General features: G+C 41.8%; 3 protein-coding genes across 7 annotated transcripts; 2 read left to right on the top strand and 1 right to left on the bottom strand.

Annotated features, from left to right (window-relative positions):
* Positions 1-1,203: 1,203 nt before the first annotated feature.
* On the top strand, positions 1,204-8,348 carry f2 (coagulation factor II (thrombin)). Its single transcript, XM_029134240.3, has 15 exons — positions 1,204-1,361; positions 1,880-1,960; positions 2,284-2,363; positions 2,463-2,487; positions 2,764-2,829; positions 2,905-3,013; positions 3,599-3,735; positions 4,045-4,338; positions 4,427-4,540; positions 4,763-4,889; positions 5,008-5,175; positions 5,878-6,051; positions 6,644-6,822; positions 7,316-7,386; positions 8,000-8,348. Exons 1-15 carry the CDS (start codon positions 1,289-1,291, stop codon positions 8,150-8,152), a joined length of 1,851 nt encoding a protein of 616 aa, XP_028990073.1. The 5' UTR covers positions 1,204-1,288; the 3' UTR covers positions 8,153-8,348.
* A 453-nt stretch (positions 8,349-8,801) lies between these two features.
* On the bottom strand, positions 8,802-14,430 carry LOC114845740 (zinc finger protein 431-like). 2 transcript variants are annotated; one of them, XM_029134126.3, is made up of 12 exons: positions 14,314-14,430; positions 13,000-13,199; positions 12,704-12,778; positions 12,440-12,526; positions 12,252-12,350; positions 11,649-11,772; positions 11,168-11,438; positions 11,005-11,051; positions 10,803-10,930; positions 10,156-10,678; positions 9,623-10,078; positions 8,802-9,144 (listed from the first exon to the last, which is right to left on the bottom strand). In XM_029134126.3, exons 1-12 carry the CDS (start codon positions 14,315-14,317, stop codon positions 8,933-8,935), a joined length of 2,226 nt encoding a protein of 741 aa, XP_028989959.1. In that variant the 5' UTR covers positions 14,318-14,430; the 3' UTR covers positions 8,802-8,932. The 2 variants fall into 2 exon arrangements, with proteins under 2 accessions (XP_028989959.1, XP_028989968.1); XM_029134135.3 differs by having other exon boundaries at positions 12,440-12,523.
* Positions 13,432-18,378, top strand: si:ch211-207l14.1 (E3 ubiquitin-protein ligase RNF181 homolog). 4 transcript variants are annotated; one of them, XM_029134789.3, is made up of 6 exons: positions 13,432-13,701; positions 14,587-14,710; positions 14,865-16,135; positions 16,992-17,216; positions 17,467-17,565; positions 17,667-18,378. In XM_029134789.3, exons 3-6 carry the CDS (start codon positions 15,866-15,868, stop codon positions 17,772-17,774), a joined length of 702 nt encoding a protein of 233 aa, XP_028990622.1. In that variant the 5' UTR covers positions 13,432-13,701; positions 14,587-14,710; positions 14,865-15,865; the 3' UTR covers positions 17,775-18,378. The 4 variants fall into 4 exon arrangements, with proteins under 4 accessions (XP_028990622.1, XP_028990637.1, XP_028990630.1 ...); XM_029134797.3 differs by lacking the exon at positions 13,432-13,701 and having other exon boundaries at positions 14,455-14,710; positions 16,992-17,108; XM_029134780.3 differs by lacking the exon at positions 13,432-13,701 and having other exon boundaries at positions 14,456-14,710.
* Positions 18,379-18,719: the final 341 nt, after the last annotated feature.

Raw genomic sequence — 18,719 nt, 5'->3', positions numbered from 1 at the left:
ATTATAATTAAATTTTTTCCACAATAGAACATTAGAACTGAAACTGTCATATAGAGCAGGATCTGTTATGATCACTGGTTTAATTCCGTCACTCACCGTGGTGAATCATTTCCTGGAATCACCTCTTTTCATCATTGACCGTCATCATCAAGTTTGTCGTATATAATACTTCTCACCAGCCACACTTCTGATATACTGAATCAAGCTGGAAACCTATCTGTTATGTTTGTGCATGTACTCACATTGGTCTATTGGTTCCTGCAGTCCAGTCAGTCTGAGCTGATGATTAGTTAGTTTGTAACAGGTTCAGTGACACGGGCACAAACAAAAACAAAGAGGAAGTGTAGACTGTTATAGTAAAGGATCATCTGCAACAAAACCAGAATATGCTGATGTCTGTGGGCACCACGGGTCATGAAGTCATTGACTTTTAACAAAGTATTAAACACATAATCTAAATCATGTTCATGGTGATGATTGGGGTTCATGTATATACATCATTTGGTTTCCAAGGTAACCATGGTAAGTCAGGTACCTCACTGTAGGACGTATGTCGTCATTGGTCGAAAGCCTCCAATAGCAGCACATCTATCAGGGAACAGACCAGTCATCACATTCCCATTATAACCTGAACACCTGCACACTCCTGGCTTCATTTCAAGTTCAAACCAACTCTACTGCATATGTTTCTAGGTAACTGGTGTTATCCTACTCATCAACTACCCTTTAACCTTTCCCCCTCTCTTGTACAATATGCTTTAAAAAGTAGGAATGTTGGGAAAGTGAAGTAAACTAGAGCAGGTCATTCACCAAACCAACCAACCGTTTTGTACATGTACTCCACACGGTGGAAATGCTTAAGATGCCATGTTGCTGCGTTAAACAGCTCTGATAAACAGTGGGAACAATTTGTTCTCTTTCATAATAAACAGTTTAACGTGGGGCAGTTGGATCAATTAACAATAGAGTCTCAAGGTACTAACTAAACCCAGACAGATGCCATTTGTTGCTAATCAGTAAAATGTGTACAGCCAGACACAGATATATTTAAATATATATAAGCTGTATTAATAAAGTGGCTACTCATACGTGCCATCTCTGCAGTTCATAAGTCACATCAGGAACATCTGTTGCCTGTTGAGTCAAAGTAAACACGTCTGATCCAACACGCTGACTAAGTCAAACTTTGACCTGGTGGTCAATACTCCCTGAGCAGTGAGGCCCAGACACAAACACACACTGAGAAAGGATTCTGCCGAGGTCTGAGCGACTGCTTGTAGGTCCAATCATGGTGGAACCGACATCTAAACCAGTGGCTCTGCTGCTGCTGTTCCTGCTGCACAGCTGCCTGGCCAACCATGGTACGAGCAATGATTATTATATGCTTCTTACTACTGAACACAAGTAAAGTCACAGTAGAAGTACTAGTGATAGTGAAAATAGAGAACAAACACAGAAGTAACAGTAACAGCAGTTTATGCTCCGTATTTTGTGCTGTTTACAGTTAATAGAGGTAAATGAAAGTATAAGCAGGGCAAGTGACAGATGGTGGCAGCGCTGGTAATAATATGTAGGATCATAATTAATGTTTTCTAATCCTGCCTTAAATCTGGAGGAAAAAACAAACTCACTCACTTTCTACATCTGCGCCTTGAGTCGATTTAAAAAGTGACGTGGACCAGCTCTAGCGTGTAAAGTATATTAACTACAATAATCAGCACCAAAACGTGAGATATGTCTAAAAGAAGGATTTTACACTGAACATATGCAGTAGGTATAAACTAAACTGACATGATACAACACTGAAATACTACTTAAAGTAGGTGTCAGCACTCAGCAGTGACAGTAAGTGAAAATACTGTGAAATGTTTCTCTCTAGTTTTCCTCAATAGTCAGCTGGCCTCACAGGTTTTGGTCCGGAACCGAAGAGCCAATCAACTGTTCGAGGAGTTGAAACCAGGTGATGTACATGTATCTGCCTGAGTACATGAAGGCAACCGTCCATGTTCTGTTCCTGTTTAGTTCTAAGATTTATTGATTTCATAAAATGAGTCTGTGCCACCTGTAGTCTCTCGGTTAATCAACAGAGGGAAGTAATTTTTAAAAAATTTAAAGGTAATTTTATTTCAACCCTGAAAAACAATATTTTAAAACAATTTAGTGTGTTGAACATATTGCCACCTTTTTAATTGTCACATTGTTTTTCATTGGAGGCCGAAGGGCTCACAGTCAAATGGAAAAACAGAACAAGGTTTACACAAACTTACGTTTCTCATACATCAGGGAACCTGGAGAGAGAATGCATTGAGGAAATCTGTGACCATGAAGAAGCCAGAGAAGTGTTTGAGCAGCCAGATAAAACTGTATGACTCCACTTCTCTTATTTTCTAACTTGATCGTCACATGACTGTATGATTATGATTGTAAGTCTACAGTCTAATCATAAAAACTTTCTCCTCCAGGAAAAATTCTGGACCAAATACATTGGTAAGTGCAGTTGTCTAATCAGACAGGAAGTGTGTTGTGAGCAGTTATTATGACTGTATTATGTACGACTGTATGATTGATGAGGTGAAACTGTAATGAGCTGAGTAGATGGTTTTGTTATTTCCTTCAACCTCAGTTCTGGTCTGACAAACATTTGTGCAGCCGTGACACGCAGCACAGCAGCTTCATTTTTAACGTTATTTTTAATATGGTGTTTAAATCAAACATGAACAAAGTCCAGAATGAACAACTCCAACTGCTCTACCTTCTCCACAGACTGTAAAGGAAACCAGCTGTCAAGAAAATCAGTGAACATCAACACCATCAGACAATGTATTGCAGGTAAATTGACTAAATGTAAACTCTGGTTCATTTGATCTGAGTACGCTCACACTGACAGTGTGTTTGGGTTTTCAGGCCACTGCATTTCTGGTAAAGGCATGAACTATGAAGGACATGTCAACATCACAAAATCAGGAAGACAGTGTCAATACTGGAAGCACAGCTTCCCACATCCCATCATGAGGTGACCAACCAACTAAAACATTTATTGTAAAAATATAAATGACGAAGGGTAATTCCCTTCATTACATTGATTTGTGTAATTGTTTTTAAAATTGAATTGAATTGAATTGAACCCTGGGTTCGATTCCCAGAGTCGGACTAGGTGCCTTTTTTGTGGAGTTTGCATGTTCTTCCCGTGTTTGCGTGGGTTCTCTCTCCGGGTTCTCCGGCTTCCTCCCACGGTCCAAAAACATGCGTGAGGTTGATAGGTCACTCTAAAATTGTCCTAGGTGTGAGTGTGGGTGTGCATGGTTGTTTGTATATGTGTGGCCCTGTGATGGACTAGCGATCTGTCCAGGGTGTACCCCGCCTCTCGCCCATAGCCAGCTGGGATAGGCTCCAGCACCCCCGCGACCCCACAAATGAGAATTAGCGGAAGATGGATGGATGAATGAATTTAATTGAATTAAATTAGATGCATTTATATGAACCGACCTTCAAAATTCCAAACTATGAAAAACACTTAAACAGCTAATACTAACATGTATCACACGACCCCATCAACGACCAACTCTGAGGATGTCTATCTTTGTTTACGTGTCTGCAGAGAGTTTAATGTCTCGGAGCCCAACAGCATCCTGAAGGAGAACTTCTGCCGAAACCCTGACAACCGTCCAGAAGGACCCTGGTGCTACACCCAAGACCCCACTGTGCAGAAAGAGACCTGCAGGGTCCCAAAGTGTGGCAAGTATCCACCAGTGCTACTGATCACCACAGCCAGCAGTAAAAGGCATATTCACCATTTTCCCCATACAGCAGAGCAAGATAAAACTAGACAAGACAGACCTTTATTTTCATCCCACTGAGGGGTTATTTACATGTTACAGTAGCAGAACATGAAAAAGGCAAGAAAACAAATACTAAAGTACATACAAATTAAAATGACAAAAAAAAAAAATAGATACACAAGCACTTGCACTGTGGGTCATTTGTACTGAACAATGACATCAGATTCTAAAACTAGACTTTGTTCTTTGTTTCCCCTCCTTTCAGGCGAGGTCTTTGTCCCGCCCACTGTGGCTCCTAGACGCATTCATAATCGAGATTGTCTGCCCAGGTATGGTGTAGACTACAGCGGGAACTTGGATGTTACCCTGCGAGGCTATCCCTGCTTGCAGTGGTCATCACCACAGGCGGTGGCTCTGAGTCGAGGCAAGGAGTTCATCCCCGAGGTCATGCTAAAGGACAACAAGTGCCGTAACCCTGACAAGGACCTTGAAGGCCCCTGGTGCTACGTGGAGGTTTCTGGGAACGTGACGATCGACTACTGTGATGTAGAGCTGTGTGGTAAGAACCAAGCACAAGGCCAAAGGATATTAGTCAGTGGCTGCTTCCACATGCCTCCCATCTTTTTATTGATCCTTCCTGTTCCCAGAGGATCCACTGGAGGCCGAGGCGACAGGAGAGACTCAGGCCAGGGAGCGCTCTGTCATAACCGCCCCTAGAAAAGCCTTGTTCAATCCTCAAAGCTTTGGACAAGGAGAGAGTGGTACGTCCTTAGTGGAGTGTTTACCAATTATATAAATCAATGGCAGAGGTCATAACCGATGACTGGTTACTTTATTTACAGCTGGGTTAGCTGATTCTAACGGGTTAATTGAAAGTTTAAAGGATATATAAGCGAGCACTAGACCTTTAGTTTACTGACTAACACTGTAACTGGTAGGGCCACTGCTAAAGTAACTCATCCTACTGATGTAATGTGCCACAGTGTGTGGTGAGCGCCCCCTCTTTGAGAAGAAAAGCAAAACGGATGCAAAGGAGCATGAACTGTTGGAGTCGTACAGAGAAAGTCGCATTGTTGGAGGGGACGACGCAGAGGTGGCCTCAGCACCATGGTAACCACATCACCACAAACTGTCGCTATAGTAACCACAACACAGGCGTGGTACCAAGAGTTTACATACGGCGTCATAACCTGACTCTCGATGTGAATGGAACATGTTCTGCTTGCAGGCAGGTGATGCTGTATAAGCGCAGTCCACAAGAGCTGCTGTGTGGAGCCAGCCTCATCAGTGACCAGTGGATCCTCACGGCAGCTCACTGCATCCTCTACCCGCCCTGGAACAAGAACTTCACCAGCGATGACATTCTGGTCCGACTAGGAAAACACAACAGAGCCAAGTAAGCCCTCAGCTAACACAGGCAGAAAGCTTGTGCACATGATTTACAGTAACTTCTATTCACAGGCAAACACAAGACAAGCTATTTCAGGTTAATTTTAACAATTTGGAGCTCAGTTGCTTTACAGAATAGCTCAGAAGGAATTCTGCAGCCTCTATGGAGCCAGTGAGGCTCAGCTGAGTTTGTTATGCACCGATGATCCTTCCGAGATGTTCAATATCTGTCCTGTATCTGCAGCCAGTGTCAAAAAATGTGTTTTCGTTTACAACACAAAAACTGAGAAAGGATTTTATTAGATTTTATTTTATCAGCTTCCACATTAAATTCGTTCAGAGCTGGAAGACAAAAATGGGCCACATCAACACAGCCACCAGTAGTCAGCACATGGATTAGTCATGTGTGCTGCTTTTTATTATTACGACGATGAAGACTCATAGAAAAACAGGTAGAATCTGGATCCAAATTTAGATTTGCTGCCACGCAACGCTTTAGATCTCTTCCTTTATGTAAATCAGATATATTTATTTATATATTTTATTAGAGAAAAAACATAATCAAAATAACAGACAGAGTTAACTCAGAGGAAGGAAAAAGTAGCGTGGTGACAGGCTTCCATCTCTATGTGCATCCACTGCTGCTGTCTGCTCATCTGAATGCTAGCGTGATGATCACTGTGTTTTGTATGTCTCCTTTATCCTCAAGGTTTGAGCGAGGCACTGAGAAGATTGTGGCCATTGATGAAATCATCGTGCATCCCAAATACAACTGGATGCAAAACCTGAACCGTGACATTGCTCTGCTGCACCTGAGACGACCCGTTACTTTTACAGACGAGATCGCACCTATCTGCCTGCCCACCAAGCAAGTGGCCCAGATGTAAGAACACAGGTTCTGAACAAACAGATCCATTCTTAGTTTGTCTCAGAAAAAGGCTAATCTGAATGTTTAAACCAGTTTTCTGATGTTGAAAGTTGGGTCTCCACAGGGTTTGCTGTCATTAAGACAGATATGCGACTTTAGACTATAGGAGTGGCCTATAATTCTGAGAGTGCTTTGTTATTATGCTGCAGCAGCTTTCACCATAAACATAATACCACCAACATTTAGATAATTTTGACTGTTTGAATTAATTTAACTACAAAGTTGAGCTGCAGAGCAAGTGTTAACTGAGAATTATGAAGAAAGCTTTTCTCGTAATGAACCTTAAAACTGATTTAAAGATTTAAACTTAGAAAACAAAGCTGCTTTTCACTTGGCTCCTACTTCTGCAATCACTTTGTTGAGGTTTTCTGTTGATCATCTAGACATCTTTAGCTCATTAGGTAGACAAAACTGATGGATCCATTTGCATCAGCTTTTCTCAGACTGATGGAGCTACCTTTAGAAGAAATAAGTCCACATGGGTCAACCCCAGGGACCTTACCTGGATGTTGTTTTGGAGTTGACTAATATGCTTCTCTGCCCACAGTCTGATGACTGAAGGCTATAAGGGACGAGTGAGTGGTTGGGGGAACCTGAAGGAAACCTGGAACCCATTATCAAGAAATTTACCCACAGTCCTACAACAGATCCATTTACCAATAGTGGACCAGGACACTTGCCGCGGCTCCACATCGGTCAAGGTCACGGACAACATGTTCTGCGCTGGTAAAACATCTACATACCTCCATACATATAGAGGCATTGACAGCTAAAGCATTCATGGTCCCCAGTGAATAAAACTCATCTACTAACATATATGGAAAATAGTGACGTCTGTGCAATGATTCATGGTGAAAACAATGAATCATGTTGAAGATGAGCTTGAGTTTACAGTGAAATCACCAAACTTCTACTTCACATATACTGTAGTATTCATGTCAAATGTAATTGTGCACTAAAAAAGCCATGACTTCATTCATGGTTATGATTGATACTACGTTTCTGGTAATGGTGCAACTAGAGCCACTTTCACACTTTCACGTACAGTGGAAGTGATATTAAAGCTACACTCATGTGGAAACATATCGCAGAGACAGTATCAGAGGGACTGGTCTACTGTAATACTCAGAGGTACAACGTGTGACTGGGCACAGGCAGATAAAACGTCACAGTTCTACCTGCTGTAGTTTCCTCTGTAGTATGCCTGTTTGTGTTGCAGGTTATAAACCAGAAGATGAAAAGCGTGGCGACGCCTGTGAAGGAGACAGCGGGGGACCGTTTGTGATGAAGGTAATAATACATGGCTCTAGTCAAACATGTCTAATGGTTCTGTGGACACAGTTTGAGGCAGTAAACACACCGTCAGTCAAACTGAACTGTAATCACGTTCACGTTCTTTTATTATGTGTTTTTTAAAGAATACAAGATGGAAAGAAGATAAAACAAAATGTGTAGTGTCTATTAATGTTCTGTATTATAATGTTTTGAGGTAAATCATAATTTAAAAATCACCACACAAGGAGGCGTTAACAAATATATGAAGCCTGACAATCAGACAAAACAGGAAAATCAGCTCCTTAGAGTTAGAACAAGTTGTAATATAAAAACAAGGATCACAAACACAAGGCACTCAGTATAGTGAATTACTATATAAAATTATAAAACACATACTGAATAAAAACCGGCTTATTTTACCAATATTTATTATTCATAGCATTAATGTGACGCAGTTAAAAGACAATAATGATATTTGTACTTTTAAGTATATTTTGTTCTACTTCTTAACAAAAATGTTAGCATGTGAGACTAGGGCTTGGAAGCCTGTGGAGTGTTTTTTGTTAGAGCTACAGTGGACGTGGGTCTTATCTTTGTCATCATGATTGCCTTGATGAACTTGTTGTAGTACCCGGCAGAGAACCGCTGGTACCAGATGGGCATCGTGTCATGGGGCGAGGGCTGCGACAGAGATGGAAAGTACGGCTTCTACACTCACCTGTTCAGGTTGACCAAGTGGCTGAAGAAGGTCATCGAGAAGACGGGAGGCGACGACGCATAACGACACTCATCATCTCCTGCCCTGTCAGGGAACACAGCGCTGATAAACTCACCAATAAAGCCTGACGAGATAAACCCTTACAGTGACTGTTTTTAAAAGTCCGGTGACACATAGAGCAAGTCACAGAATGCAGAGCTTAAAAAAGAATCACTTTAAACTTGATGTATCAATAAATGTCATATTGTCATATTCCTGATCCTCTTGCTCCAAGTTTCATCATAAGGTGATGAGGGACAAGCTGTTTGGGCTGAATCCAAGGCTCAGAGCCGCCATGTGTGAGGAAAGTGACTGTTTCTAGAACAGCTCCATGTTTATCGGCTTACTATGTACTGAGTGAGTCCTTACTTATCTGTAAAGTCCTACACATTGAATTAAAGTTACATTCACATCTACATCGCAGCTAATACATGTTCCTCCATCCTCTGATGAACATGAAGCATTGTGAGCACTCATGTATCTGGGTTCAACCACTGATCTGATTATTAGGGATTATTGGTCACTTTAAGATCAGAGTAGTGAGACAGATCATGCCAAGTCAATGATTTCATCATCACAATAATCAAATAAAAAAAACAACATCCAGATTCGCTGCTATTCAGATAAAGTTTTGATTAAACTGCTTCCATTGACTTCAACATTCAAAATGGTACAGATTCACAGCTTTTTATTTAACAGCCTCTTACACAATGAATCAGACATTGGGTCGTATTGACATAACAAGTCACAACATTTGAACACTGTAGCCGTTCTTTTACGGACAGTAACAGAGGAGCTGAAGGCTCAGGCCTTGTCAGCCACCTCCACCTCCGCGTCGCTGGGAGCAGTCCGGTGCGTCAGCAGGTGTCTGTTGAAGTGACTCCTGCGGGTGTAGCTCTTGGGGCAGTAGACGCAGGCATAGGGACGGACGCTGCCGTGGGACAACATGTGGATTTTCAGGTCAAACTTTCTCCGTAAGCATTTACCGCACTCTGGACACGAGAATGGCTTCTCCCCTTTACCACACAGAGAGAAAGCAGCATTAAAATGAGTCTGGAAGTCAAAGGTGAACCAACACAAACAATCAATGAGCGAAGGAACTAGCCAAACAGTACAGTACAGTAAATATTGTATGACTTCTGATCACTCTGAAAAGAGGAACAGATCTAATTTACACTTCAAATGTGAATATATAGGTTTTAGTTTATGCTCATATTACCTTTTCTTACTAAAGTCACGTTAAAGTTATTATGTGAACACAAGGAGTACAGTTTATATTTATTGGTAATACATATAAAGCGCTTTACACTACTTCTCATTATCCCATTAACTCTCACACTCACACACACAAACTGAGCAGAGCCTTGCAAATGCTCCATCCCACAGACATGCACGAGTAATCTCTGTAAAGACATCGAGGAATCATTTCAGGCCTACCTTCATAAAGCTCCACTCAGTGTGATCACTGTTGAACCACCTGTGTTTGTTTCTTACCGGTGTGGATCCGTCGGTGCTCAGTCAGGTGACAGGACATGGAGAAAGCCTTGCCACATTCCTGGCACACATATGGGCGTTCACCCGTGTGGGTCCTCATGTGTTTCTGCAGGTCGCCTCCACACGTCCAGCCCTTCCCGCACACTGTGCAGACATACGGCCGCTCCCCAGTGTGCACGCGCACGTGCACATTGAGCCCAGCGAGCGCGGTGAAAGCCTTAGGGCAGTAGGGGCAGCGGTAGGGCCGTTCCCCGGTGTGCGTCCTTAGATGGCCCTCCAAGCCATCCCGGGTCTTGAAGCGTTTCCCACACTGTGGACACAAGAAGCGGCTCTCTGTGGTGTGGGTCAGCTGGTGGGAGCTGAGGCCAGTGAGCGAGCTGTACGTCTTGTTGCACTGGTTGCACTGGTGCGAGCGGGGCGTGTGCGTGCGCTGGTGGATACGGAGCTGAGTGACTCCTGATGGGGAGAACACAAACACAAGTGTGGATGGGTGTGAAGGCTGACAGTCAGTGACTCCACTTCATCTAAGTTACCTGAGAAGGCATCGTCACAGAAGCGGCACCTGTAACTGGGCTCAGCTCCCTCCACAGAGTGGGTCTGCAGGTGTCGGAGCAGCTGGGTCTGGCACCTGAACGTTTTCTCACACAGCGTACAGCTAAGTTGCGGCAGCCGGTGATGCAGCCTGTGGGAATCTCTCTGTTTGGCCGACTCAAACACCTTATCACACTTGCTACAGGTAAACCCACCTCTATCCAGGTGTGTCTGCTTGTGATTAGTGAGACTGGATAAATGGTGGAACTTCTTGTCACACTGGCTACACTGGTAAACTGGGCGAGCTCTGTGGCAGCGCTGGTGCGACCGCAGCTCAGCTTTGGTTTTAAAGATATTACTGCACTGGAAGCAAGCGTTTGTTCTGTGGCGCCGGGAGTCTGGGAGTAAGGGCTCTGGGGGGCGAGGGTCCTTCTCGCAACCACCAGGTGGAGTTTGTAGGTTCACAGCTCCTGAAGTTGTTGATGCTGAACTGCAGGCCTTATTGGTCCGAAGGTGACGAACCACCTAGGGAGAAACAGGTCAATAAATGACAGATCTGGTTTAATGTTTATTTACTACTCATCTTAAGCAACAAAAATAGAAAACAAGTAGAGGATGAGGGTAGGTTGAAAGGTGGATGTAACGTCACCTGAGAACGGTAGATGTAACATTTGCCACACTGAGGACACTTGTGTGCCACCCGCTGCTGAGCATTATGGGAAATGTTGTGAAGAGGGCTGGCTGTGACCATGGAACACGGCTGATCAGATGGAGAAGCTGTGGATTAAAATAGAAACTACTGGAGAAAATGTCAAGTGTTGTTCAATTCATGATATGTTTGTGTTTATTACCTGTTTTCCTTAATTGGTCTGCAGAGTTTTCAGGACAGTTTTTCAACCTAAAAAATTATCACACAAAGTGAAGTCAAAGAAGTGGCACCTGACATCAAAGACTTACTGAATACTGTTTGTGTGTGGACCTATGGAGCGCAAAAAGCAGAGAACAGAGCCTCACTTGAACACAGGTGTGACTGGACAATCGTCTCCTCCCTCTGATGAATTCTGATCAAACACGTCCTGATCAAGTGTCAACACCTCTCCTTGTTCCTGTTCCTCCTCTGTCGTCATCACCACCACCTCCACTTTGACCAGATCCACATTCAACTGGGTAGTGTCAACCACCTCAGGTAGATGGTCAGATTGGTCCACCGAGTTAGCAGGAGGAGGGTCTGGGTTGGTCAGTTTGGTGAAGGCAGAGAGAAGGATCTTCTCTGTGTCAGAACCCACTGAAGAAATAATAATAATAATAATAATAATAATAATAATAATAATAATAATAATAATAATAATAATAATAATAATAATAATAATAATAATAATAATAATAATAATACAATAATCATCAACATCATCATCAATATAATAATAATAAAAGGAAAGACAAGACGTCTGTTAAAACCAGAAGAAGAGAAGAAGCACTTAATCCTTTACAGTACCTGTGGTGGTAGCTTGACCCATTGAGCAGGTTGGACTGGTCAGGAGCTCCTTTAGCTCCTCCTTGTCTGTGTTCTGCAGACAGTTTAACAGGCCACTGGGAGCAGCATCAAGCCACAGAGCAGCCTGAGGAGCCACAGAAGTAAGAGAAAAAACCTTTAAAGTGCACTGCAGCCAGAGTAATAATACAGCCAAAAATACTGAAGAAAAAATATCATAATTGACTTTGCTGCTGTCTTTAGATTCAGAGTTACAGCTAACTTCAGATAAGGGAATACACTCAAAGGTTCCATCAGTTGTCAAAGTAGAAAGTAGAAACATCACACAAATGCATGAAACAAGAGAACCTCACAACTATATGTGTTCCAGCATGCACCATGCATATGTACATACAACACCCAAAGGCTAAGACCATCTCATACTGTTTCATAATTCAAATGTGTGATATATTTTCACGTGGTAACCAGCTTGTACCAGCTTGGTACAAGCATTTACTAATGATACTAAACTCAACCAGTGTATAATGATGGATGTACGTATCTATGTCAACGTTTAGATTACACACAAAGCAACAGTGTTTATGTGAGGAAGAATACACAGAGAACCTGTTTGAAGTCTGGTACTGGGAACATCTGCTCTATCCTGGACAGAAAGTCAGACATAAGGGACAGCAGCGCCGAGTCAAAACTCTGGTTAAATGCATCCTGAGGAATAAAACAACATCATCAACACGTTCCTATAGTTTACATTCTGATGGCTTCTGATTTATTATGGGGTCCAAAGCAGCACTGACTTGCAAAAGGCACCGTCTGGCTTCTGAACTCAGCTCACTCAGAGTACACAGAAGAGAATCCTGTTCAGTTATGTCTTCATCTAGCTGCTAAGAGAACACAGAGAAACGGTCACATTTCTATAACTCTGTATGTAGATGCTGTGAAATACTATTAAGCTATGGAGAGTATGTTTGATCTAATGATTGTTATTTTAGCACATATAAGTCTTTGCTTTATTGTATAATGTAAGTGTCAGTTTTTTCAAGCTTGTAAAAAAACCTCACCTTTGCTTCAGACGCTAAAACGATCCTGTCCAAATGAGCACGGATCTCATGTTGCTCCAGATCAGAGAGCGTCACCTTTTCTCAAACAGATATAGAAAAACCATATGCTATACTTGTTATACTCTGCCACTAACGGATGAATAAATCCTGATTTTTATAACAAAATATTATGTTAACAAAATAATGCATTTTCAATTTGAACTGAGGAGGATTCAACTTTACTTTAGGCATGTTTCAACAGATTTGTCATTAAATGTGGCTGCCTTATGAAAACTGCTCTTTAGTGGAACACTGACCTTGGCCCTCAGGGCTAGAACCAGCACACTCCTCTGCCTGTCTGTCAACAACTGCGGGACTGCCTTGGTTACCAAGGAAACAAAGTCTACCAGCATCCCATAATGCCTAATGCTCTGCTTCTGAGCAATCTGCCACATCGCTGCCGTCAGCAGCCGGAGTGGAGGGACGAGGAGATGCAGGGGCGACATAGGGATCAAAGCTGGGGATGGAAAAGCCACATTTATTTTACTGACAGTAACAAGAGATGGAGCTGTAGCAGAACATGACGCTGGTATCGATGAAGGTGGATTACAAGTGTAGGGAGGTTATATTTGTATGCTAACACTGCAGAAAGTAATGCAGAAAGTAATGTGTCAAAGTGCATTTGGCACGCAAACAAAAGAATCATACTACTACTAATAAACATAAATTGTACTGTTACATTATTACATATATTTACACTTGTGAAACTTTCAAAAAGTTTCATTATTCCAGTCCCAACTACAGCTCAGACATGACATTAGTCTGTAAGGGGTAAAAATGAGCCCAAAGGCAGGCTGGTCAACACAGACCACAGTCCAGCATGAGTCCAGTTTTTCAAAGCTACAAAGGCAAAGGTCAGTACAGAGTTCTAAGCTGAATCCCTAACATCTCTAAAAAGTGTAGTTGAAGAAATGTTGCTTTGTCAATTACTCCGGCTGTTTATCACCAGGAGACCCTGGGTGAGTCTATGTCTGTGTAATGTGATAATGAAACAAACACACGTGGCTCTGCTGCAGTAAAGGCCATACTTCTATTTGAACGGAGGTCCACAAACACAGGACAAGAAAATAATGAACAACGGTTAAACACACACTATAAAAAAGTAACACGGACAGGTTCTAATTGTAAGCACCCTGTTTACACAGTAAATATATTTGAACCACTACTTTTACAGTTGGTACATTGCTGAAGGAAACATTCACGTGTGTTTAATTATAATTTTAATTGACAATGAGCTACCAAATCTATCAACCACGCTCTTACGCTTTGCTACATTTAATAGAACAATCGTTGTTAAGTTGAATATACTGTGTGCCGAATTACACAACGCCTGCTACGGCTTCACTATAGGTTGCAAGTTTAGGCTATTAATTAATAGCCTAAACTTCAATTCAATCTATTAATTGAATTACTGTCAGAATGGCATGTTTTCAATGGAGTTTGGTTCGTATAGGTTCACAGAGAAACTCATGGCATTTGGCAGATTTCAAACTATTAATGAATATGTGACGCTGGACTTTATTTGCGTCATTAAATGCGGTGACTCTGACTGAAAAAAAAACAACACGTACCCATTCTGAACCTGTAATGTCGGCTCTAAAGGCTGATTAGCAACATGAGCTAAAGGCTAGATAACGTTATGTTTACACTGTAGGTTGCACTCCCCCCCCCCCCCGCCTCAAAACCGGAAGTTAAAGTACAGCACAGGAAATACGTCCGACTGCACCATTGGAATGTTATCTTTCACCGAGGACTATTTGACCATTGATTTATTGCTTGTCACCCTACTTTTTACATTTTGAACTTCCTCTGGTTTAATTCTTTTTATGTGTTACTATGCATAGGTCTCTTCACCAACTTCCAGTAAATGACTCATCATCTCCCTCTGGCTCTGAACGGCTTCCCTACTCACCTAAAGAACTACAACCTCCTTTAATCATTGGTTTCAACTCTTCCTCTGTAACTACAGTAAGTCAAGCATTCCACATTTTGATCTGTCACAGACTGAGAAGTTGAGACAGCCTCCTATCACCTATCTTCACCTGTTGATGCCTTCTTGTGCTTTATTAAAATATCTAACACTGACTTTTTAGGTTCAAGTGCTTTTTTGGTTCCTTTACAGTTCTATGTGGCCAAAGTGGACCCTACCGATCCTCTGTGGAGCTCTGGTGATTTTGAAGTGATTTTGAAGCAATTTACAAACCTGCAGACAACACAGCACCTCAACACACAATGTAAAGGAATTGGAATGAACACACTTGGAATTAAGAACTAACCCTTTGTTCAGTAGCATTATTATGGGGTCATACTGTACATAGTGTGTATATGTGGGATACATATCGCATTCAGAGCTTTTATTTTTCCTGCTTGCTTCAATAGCTAACCAGGATTAAGAAACTCTGCCTTAATTTCATAAAACAAAATAGCAAAATATCCATCCAGTCAAGATGACCACTTTTGCCACTGGAATGTGATGGAAAAGTGTGAGGAAAATTATTTCTGAATAGAGAATGAAAGAAACTGTGTTTTTGTATAATGATAAAAACTAAAATAAGACGTGAAACTGTTAAAAACACTGAGTAGATCATTTAACCTGCCAGCTGGATGAACAAATGCCTGACCTGTCTCTGCAGTGTTACCTGTTACCTCATGTGACACAGATGCATACGTAAGCCAAGCGTAATCTCCTCAGGCTCTGTCTCAGTAGATTAGGCTACACAAACAGACAGAAGGCGGAAAAGAAACCACCACAAAGAGATGAAGAGGACAAGAGAAGGAAGCCAGAGTGGATGGATGGAAGAACCGCCTTTGGGGGATTTTAATTTTAATTTGTGTGGACCCAGATGAAGCAGAGAGTGATTGGGAAGTGGACACATGTGTCTGATACTTAGCTAATTCATCAATGTCTCTTTCTCCTCTTCCTGCTGAACCTGCTCTTAAACATAGCTCACAAAGCTGACTGAATTGAACAATTGAAGTTGTCAGCAACTTGGTTTGATTTGTATTTTACTGATGGATGAAGATAGCACATATTCTCCGGCATAGCTTCCATTGGTTTCTGTGACGTGGATCATTTGTACAGTATAAGTTATCTGCTTCATTAGCTTCACAAAGTTCCTCTCAATGAATTCAGATGAAGCTGAGGTGTTTTCAGACACAGAGGACCTGAGTCTTTTTAGAGGAGAGGAGAAGGGGGGAGAGGAGGAGGTTGATGATGAAGATCCTAGGGTCTTCAGCGCATGGGTGCGGCTTTACAAAGGGGGACGACAACAGACAAACTCTGGAGAAGAAGAGGAGGACAGGGTGACAGAGGGGCAACAGGCTAACAGCAGAACCAGCTCAGAAGAATCAGTCCCAAGTAGGAGTGACCATCGGGCATCTCTGCCGTGTCCGGTAGGAAAACCAGCAGCAAAGTACATTAACAAATGTGCACATTGATATTATTGATATTATAGATGAACATTTGATTTATTTATTGAAGTGTATGTCTAAGGACTCTATCTGTTCCAGGTGTGTGGGACTGAGTATGACTTGTGACTTGTTATGAGTTGTGCCCTTGAGCCTCCTTGAGTCACAGGATTTTCGTATTTGGATGTTTAAATCTTCAAAGACTTTTAAATGTCTAATAGAGGGGTGATCAAGCTGCATTTACAGGAAGATTACTTTAGTAAATTACAGTATGAGAAAAAATCTCAATCAATAAAGTGGAAAGAAAATAAGTGTTGTTGTCCTGATTTGGATTTGAGCTTCTCCAGTTCCAATCTCAGGCTACAAGGAGCAGTTTGGTTGGTTTAAAGTGCTCTAGTGTAGTGGGTGTTAACCAGAAGCACAGCCTGCCAGGCTTTTAACAAGGCTTTAACCTTGTAATCTTTGCCATTGTTGCTCTGGAAAGTAAATAATAATAAGAGACACAAAGTTCAAATTGTTATTAAAGTGAATTTAACTCTGATAGAAATGATTGCGAGTAAAAACAATCTTTTTTCAGCTTTTTTTAATAAAATTTTTACAACTATCGGATAGCTTTAGGCTTTCTGTGTAAGACCAGACCAAGTCATCTGGTTTCCTACCGCCATTGGGGAGCAACGCAACATTTACTATGATCATGACTTTGTCAGACAGTATTATTTACGTATACATGTATGTTACAGCCAGACAGTAAGAAGATTCTCTGACCTGTTTGCCTTGGATTTTACAAACTCTGAGACCCTGAGCAACCAGTTACCTTAACCCTCCTCCTCTCTGTGTCCAGGCCACACTCTCAGCCATGCAGCTTTCCCGGCTCCACTCATCTACTTGCGCCCCGGTGACAGCGAAGGTTTTGCTTCGACGCTCTTCTTCACGCCGCCTCCCTCTCCTGCCACAGGACGTTCCTGCTCCGTCTCTCGAGCGTAGACCCTCCCTCATTCCTACAATCCCAGAAGCTTTGCCTCCCGAGAGACGAATGCAGTTCAGGAGGCGCAACGTCATGTCATTAGTAGGAGAGTTTAAGGGAATAGTTCATTTATAGTGTTAAGCCTAAAAAAAATTACAGTTCTACAGTATAAATCTGTAACTCACATGGCTGTGCACTTGAGCTTAGAATGTATCTTAAAAATGCTTCCTCAAAGTATTAGATGCAATTAAAACATATTTAGAGATATTCAGAGGAATAAAAGTACCACTAATATTCATTCATTTTGAGGAGCTCCCTGTACAGTATACATCTCTGTATTCATGTGTTACAGAGTGATGCAGACACTGTGTGCTTGATGTGTCATAACAACCTAAATGTTGGAGCTGGTGGCATCAGAGAACTGCAGTGTACACACTCCTTCCATAGAGAGGTAACACACTTAAAGTTATACTTAAACTGTGTGTTCAGGATATTGGAGGTTGAATATTGAAGGCAAATGTAACATCTGTCACATTCCTGCTGTTTCTGCAGTGTATAGAAGAGTGGCTGTGGAGAAAACAGTCCTGTCCCACATGTCATGTTCAACTGTCCATGTCAAAGCCTGTCTACTGGAGCTCCACCAGAGTCAAAGTACCCTAGGATCACCAAAAGGGGAGGGCCACGTCATCTAAACTCACATCAGGACAAATGCAATGAACTCTATTTCTTTAAATCTGTGACCTCATCTTCACCTGATATTTCTAGCATTGGACTGTGGTCACATTTGGTTCTTAGGACAGTAGGATTGCTGCAATTAATTGAGGCACAACTGTGATTACCCAGACTACAACAGAAACATTGCAGTAATGTGAGGTCAAAATATCCTCCCATAATGCTTTGCAGTTCTGTGTAATGTTGTATGTAATGCTACAACATTGTACAAAATGTACTTTTTTACTTATGCATGTTAAAACTACTAATAAAGTTAGAAAAATGCCCTTCATAGTTAAAGGTAAATGTACTGATGCTGTAGAGCACACTGACCTACCAGGTGCCCTGCCTTTTGACTGATGTTATACCACTTATGGCTTGTGGTTATCACACAGCGTAGCCACATTTTAATTTTGGTATTAATGTGAATTACTGATTGTCCTACTGTAGTAATTGCACACACGATGTTACTGTAAACAGCTGAGGGGAGGTGCTGTGATGCTAATCTAATTAAAGACACTTTACCCCAATGACCTCTGATGACGGATCAACACATGTTGTGAAGAATTTGCTTTGTGGAGCTCATACAGACATTAGAACAGTAAAACCCAGCACAAAAGAAGATAAGCTAAAAAAAATTCAGTGAGTGAAAGATTGCGGAGCGCTTCATGACCTCAGGTGAGCGTGGAAAGTTGGTCAATCAGTAAATTTACATGCTGAACACATTAGGTGTGGAAAATGTAAAACTTTGTTTGTGACAGTACTAATGTCCTCAAAACATTACAATTAGCTTTACTCAAATTGAAAACTCTTCTACTCTAATAATACCACAAGTAAATATTAATATACAAAAATTGTATCCATGCGGACAAAGGGGAAACAGCGCCCCTATAA

Source organism: Betta splendens, chromosome 2 (genome assembly GCF_900634795.4).
Source record: "Betta splendens chromosome 2, fBetSpl5.4, whole genome shotgun sequence".
NCBI classification, from domain to species: domain Eukaryota; kingdom Metazoa; phylum Chordata; class Actinopteri; order Anabantiformes; family Osphronemidae; genus Betta; species Betta splendens.
Note: the sequence above shows the minus strand (reverse complement) of the source record. Positions and strands in the feature narration are given on the sequence as shown.

Coding starts and splice junctions, on each gene's coding strand:
- LOC114845740 (XM_029134126.3), bottom strand. Junction 12,527..12,703: donor TTTTAGCGTCTGAAGCAAAG/GTGAGGTTTTTT, acceptor GTGTTCTCTTAG/CAGCTAGATGAAGACATAAC. Junction 12,351..12,439: donor CCAGACGGTGCCTTTTGCAA/GTCAGTGCTGCT, acceptor TTTATTCCTCAG/GATGCATTTAACCAGAGTTT.
- f2 (XM_029134240.3), top strand. CDS start 1,289: ATGGTGGAACCGACATCTAAACCAGTGGCTCTGCTGCTGCTGTTCCTG. Junction 6,052..6,643: donor ACCAAGCAAGTGGCCCAGAT/GTAAGAACACAG, acceptor CTCTGCCCACAG/TCTGATGACTGAAGGCTATA. Junction 7,387..7,999: donor GGGGACCGTTTGTGATGAAG/GTAATAATACAT, acceptor AACTTGTTGTAG/TACCCGGCAGAGAACCGCTG.
- si:ch211-207l14.1 (XM_029134789.3), top strand. CDS start 15,866: ATGAATTCAGATGAAGCTGAGGTGTTTTCAGACACAGAGGACCTGAGT. Junction 16,136..16,991: donor GGGCATCTCTGCCGTGTCCG/GTAGGAAAACCA, acceptor CTCTGTGTCCAG/GCCACACTCTCAGCCATGCA. Junction 17,566..17,666: donor CACACTCCTTCCATAGAGAG/GTAACACACTTA, acceptor CTGTTTCTGCAG/TGTATAGAAGAGTGGCTGTG.